At 42.3% G+C, this 5084-nt stretch overlaps 1 protein-coding gene across 6 annotated transcripts in view; it reads right to left on the reverse strand.

Annotated features, from left to right (window-relative positions):
* LOC101864670 (protein phosphatase 1 regulatory subunit 16A) overlaps positions 1-5084 on the reverse strand; it is a 62825-nt gene that overhangs the window by 26329 nt on the left and 31412 nt on the right. For all 6 annotated transcript variants that reach the window (XM_005091194.3, XM_005091197.3, XM_005091198.3 and 3 more), the window contains exon 2: positions 3000-4122. In XM_005091194.3, coding sequence (XP_005091251.1) covers positions 3000-3306 — 307 coding nt within the window. In that variant the 5' untranslated portion in view covers positions 3307-4122. The remainder of the gene's footprint in view (positions 1-2999; positions 4123-5084) is intronic.

Genomic DNA, 5084 nt, shown 5'->3' on the forward strand with positions numbered 1-5084 from the left:
TTATTATTATTATTATTATTGTTATCATTATTATTATTATTATTAAGGGAAAAAACATGTCGCAAAAGCGGTTGTTCTAAACAAAACAAAAAAGAAGAAGCGATACGACGAGGGAAGACGAACGTACTAAGGGCGCTTCCTACGATTCAGAAATAGCGGATGGAAAGGAGACAACAAGGAAGTACCAGTGACATGCTCTGACTGCAAGCAGTATAAGGTCATCTGATCACCGCTAAGGCAAACAATCCTAAAGAAAGCAGCTAACTTTTATAAATAACCCTTGATTAAAGCCTGGAGGGCAGAAAGAATATAGTTAAAGAAAGCTAAAAACAAACCATGATATAATAATAAAACACGAACTAACAGATCAGACCATTAGTTTCGTGTTTTACTTTTTGTTTCCCCTTACTCTTGAATTATTATTGCATTTATTTACTCACGTCTTCATAGTCATTGCTTTTTACAATACCAATAAGACCACGAACATGGCATCCGAAAAAGAGAAACTCGGCAAAACAAAAATAAAGGCAACAACCCTACGTAAAAGGACATTCATTAATAGCAAAGATTATGTAGACTCTTTCTTAATAGTAAAGATAGTTATTTACTATCTTTGTTAATAGCAAAGAGAAGCCGCGATATTGAGCAAGTATAATAAAAATAGTGAACTTTTAAAAAAAGGGAACAAAAACAACAACAAAAACCACCCTGATTTAGAACCCCCCAAAAAATCCTACTACATGTAATTGGCATTAGTTTCAGTATGCTTTAAAAGGCCTCCCTTTACGTGACAAGATTCTTTTTTTTTTTCTGCCATGAATACTGTGGCCCTAGCATCAAGCTCATGACAAAGCGTCATGTCGGCCTGAGGGAAAGATGATCCAAAATCGATTTAATATCTCGCCAGACACCACACGTTCTGGCGTGCTGTCTCCAGGAATTCTCTCTCTCTCTCTCTCTCTCTCTCTCTCTCTCTCTCTCTCTCTCTCTCTCTCTCTCTCTCTCTCTCTCTCTCTCTCTCTCTCTCTCTCTCTCTCTCTCTCACTCACTCACTCTCTCTCTCTTTCTCTGTCTGTCTGTCTGTCTGTCTGTCTGTCTGTCTGTCTGTCTGTCTGTCTGTCTGTCTGTCTGTCTGTCTGTCTGTCTGTCTGTCTGTCTGTCTGTCTCTCTCTCCCTCTCTCTCTCTCTCTCTCTCTCTCTCTCTCTCTCTCTCTCTCTCTCTCTCTCTCTCTCTCTCTCACACACACACACACACACACACACTCTCTCTCTCACTCACTTTCTCTCTCTCTTTTCTGTCTGTCTGTCTGTCTGTCTGTCTCTCCTTCTCTCTCTCTCTCTCTCTCTCTCTCTCTCTCTCTCTCTCTCTCTCTCTCTCTCTCTCCGCCAGCCTCAGCTGACACCAGCTGGAAACGACCACCCTGGGTCATTAACCTGACGTGATCCTATTAGTTCCATCTCATTTAACGTCTGCAAATAAACGTGGTCGGTGTCTGAACTGTTTAGAAACAACGAGCCGAGGACTGCTTATTGTGTTCTGTACACCAAGGGATAACATTCGGGACTTGTAATCGAGTGTTTAGGTGAAACTTAACACGAAAGCTATTATCTGATCTATTCGTGCATCAAAGCGGCAGGGGTTGATTCGCGTACGATTAGTTTAGAACGACTCTGAACATCGACAATCATATTCCAGCCGGGGGCTCATTTTGTTTCAAGCAACAGGGAAATATAAAGAGAAAGTAGACCTACGCCGGAGCGTCCAGCAACCACACGGCAACCCACATACATCTAACATCTACCGAGCAAAGTTTGGTCACCAGATGAGCAGCCCACATACATGTCTATTGAGAAAAAATTGGTCATAATATGTTTAGTTTTTGTAAGAGTTTTACGGCACTTACAACACAATAAGGTCATATAAGTGCTGAAGATTAGAGGTGTTACAAGAAAGTAACAAACATTAAAAAAAGAAGGAGGAGAGATCAGGACGATAGATGTTTGATAGGAAAGAAGAAGCAAACCACACCAGAGCACCCGCCAACCACCCACGGTCACCGGATGAGCAACCCACATACTTCTACCAGGAAAAGATTGGTCACCGAATGAACTCGTTAGGGTTTCATTCAAAGATATTTAATTTAGTAAACACTGATTGTGTTTGAGCTTCTGACAACACACGGAAGCTGTCTGGCCTAAGAACATGATCATTTGTTGTACTTTTTTAAATTTTAAATTTCCAAGAACGCAAAGTTTCTACTTCTGTGACTTTTCGCACCTATACCTATAGTGGCGTCGGTGGCCTAGTGGTTAGGCTCTCGGACTCGCAACCGTAAGGTCGTGGGTTCGAATCCCGTCAGGGACCCGACGTTGTGTCCTTGGGAAAGGCACTTTACACGAATTTTCCTCACTTCACCCAGGTGGGAATGGGTACCCAGATATAGACAGCGAAAGATCTTGTCAGTTTGTTAGTGTTTGAGCGCTTAATCAGCTGCTTGCACTGTATGCTTCCCGGGAAGCGAGAATGTTTCGGAGTGTTCTATGGTCTGCTGGGGTAATAATATAGTGTAAAGCGCATAGAGCCTGCCGTTGAGCGGGGATATGCGCTATACAAATGCTATCTATTATTATTATTATTACCTTTAAAAAAATTCGGTGTCAACATAGGCAGCTTTGACAAGACCCCCAGTTCTCAACCGGAGTTAAATAGTAACTAGACAACTGTTTGCTACAATTTTTCTTCAAATGAAAATATAAGAAAACAGCTCCTCTAATACAACACTTAAATAAAGAAGTCAATCTGTCTTGTGAAAGCACAATGATGTACTGACCCCCTACTAATCCTTTACCAACATCAAAACCCTTGCAAATCATTAACACACTATGTTGAGCCCGTATTTCAACCCCTACCCTTATTAACAAAGAGAATCAGGAGCATTTCATTTAACATAAAGAACTTATGCTCATACTCATCGATTAAAATCACAACTTGAACATACCTTCTTCCAGATCATTTCTGGCCGCAGACTCTAGCAGAGCAATGTTGGCCACAAACCGGACTCGCTCCGACTTCTTGCGGTGGCCCCGGCGCTGTGACGCTGTCTGCTGCTGTTGCTGTTGCTGCTGCTGCTGTTGCTGCACTTCTTGTTTCTTCTTCTTCTTGGAGCTCTCTTTGTCCAGCTGTCGCTCATACTGCGTCCACTTCTTCATCTGCTGTGACCGGCGTTTGCGCGCGTGCTTGAGCCGGTCCTGCGTGGTCATCCTCTCGATGGAGGGCATCTCCTGCACCAGCTCGTGGTGCTCCATGCTGGTCACGTGATCAGTTATGCACCAGGTGTGTAACGGGTGTGTATATCAAGGTTGACAAAGGTGTGCCTCGGGTATGTATCAGCCCTGCCCAAGGTGGGCCTCAAGTGTGAGCCAGAAGAGTCGCAATTGAGTATAACTCGTATAAGTAAAAGATACTTAACACGTGTTTCCCAGATGTGGAAGTGGTGTGTCACTGGCGAGAAAAAGTGTCAACAAGATGTGAGCCAGGTGTGTCACAGGTGTCTTACGCGAGTATCCCAGGTGCGACACAAATATGTCACAGCCAAGTGAGCACTGCCGCACACCTATAGAAGAGGGACTTACCCTGTCGATGTACTAAAAAACAGGAATCAAAGTCTCGTTGTCTTTACTTTTCAGTGATGTTTCAGAAACAATCCAAATTTTCTTATCAAAGAATCTACTGCACAATTTTCCTGCGACCAATAACCACTAGTAACCTACTTCTCTGAGTAAAAAAAAACAACGGGATTTCCCCTTAACCACACGCAGTAATTCTCCAAACTCGACGAGTAAGAAAACAACAGCACTACTCCCTTGCCGTGCTATAAGAAGTAAACTGTCAGGTCGCTAACCTCGCTGCACACACACGCTGACGCACCCAGACGTAAACATAATTCCTCCAAGAGTCTGCTGTTGCGTTTAGGCTACTGCAAGCGGCGTCAGACGCCAGCCAGTAACATCCTCCTCTGCTCGATAAAGGGGAGAGAACCCCTCACTCTTGCATGATGCCATAGCTTCCGCCTCCTTATCACTGGCATTCCTCCACACCCCTGCAAACTTGCGTCCGTATATCTGTAGCCAGAAAAGAAAACACAATTTTGTTAGCATCCGCGATAGTAAAAAGATACAAACAAAACAAGAACAACAACTGCACGTAGAGATCATAGCTTTTTTGGAAATATTTCAAACATAAAATATGCTTTGGGGATCACCCGCTGTAATCTTGATATAAAGAGGTTTCATGCCCTGTGTCAAGGTTAATAACCGTTGTCTGTTGCAAAAACAAAAAAACGCACAAGTTTTGAGCATGAGTTTGTTCGCTCGTTTGGTTATTTTGGACAGCGAGAAATATATCAGCAAAATTATGTTGGTTTCAAGCTAAGGAAAGACCAAAAAAAGTTCTGATGCAAGGATGAGGATAAAGTGGTGCTTATAATCATCCATAGACAAACACTTCACTTAAACGAAAGAATTATTTTTTCTGGGAAAAACAATACATTTTCTTCATGACGGAGAAGTCCTACATCCGTCTACGACATACATAATATAGTCGCTATTAAGGACAAGCGGGCTGACCCAGATTTCGGACGTTTCCAGAAATCTTGACCAACACCAAAAGTGGCCATTGCCCTACCTATAAGAGAAGTTGGTGTGTATATTTGTTTGGTTTGAAGGGAAAACTCTCTTCGTCTTTTAAAGACACGGAATAAGGATCCAAAAACTTAGATTTTCTAAAAACAGCATTTATCGGGAAAGCCCCCCTGAGCTTAAAAGCGCGACCATATTATTATATTAATCTGAATGGTGCACGAAAACAACAGAAATGGCTGCAAGCTGGAGCTCATTCCATTTGTTTCTTTATGGCTTCGTTTGTTAATTTTTTGTTGTTGGGTTGGTTGGTTTTTTTGTGAGTGTGTGTTTTTTTGCTTTGTTTCGTTGTTTGTTTCGTTTTTGTTTGTTTTGGGGTTTTTTGTGGGGGGTTTTTTGTTTGTTTGGTTGTTGTTGTTTTTTTTTTTTGGGGGGGGGGGGGTTTC

The sequence above is a fragment of the Aplysia californica genome, unplaced genomic scaffold (assembly GCF_000002075.1).
Source record: "Aplysia californica isolate F4 #8 unplaced genomic scaffold, AplCal3.0 scaffold00027, whole genome shotgun sequence".
Lineage (NCBI taxonomy): Eukaryota > Metazoa > Mollusca > Gastropoda > Aplysiida > Aplysiidae > Aplysia > Aplysia californica.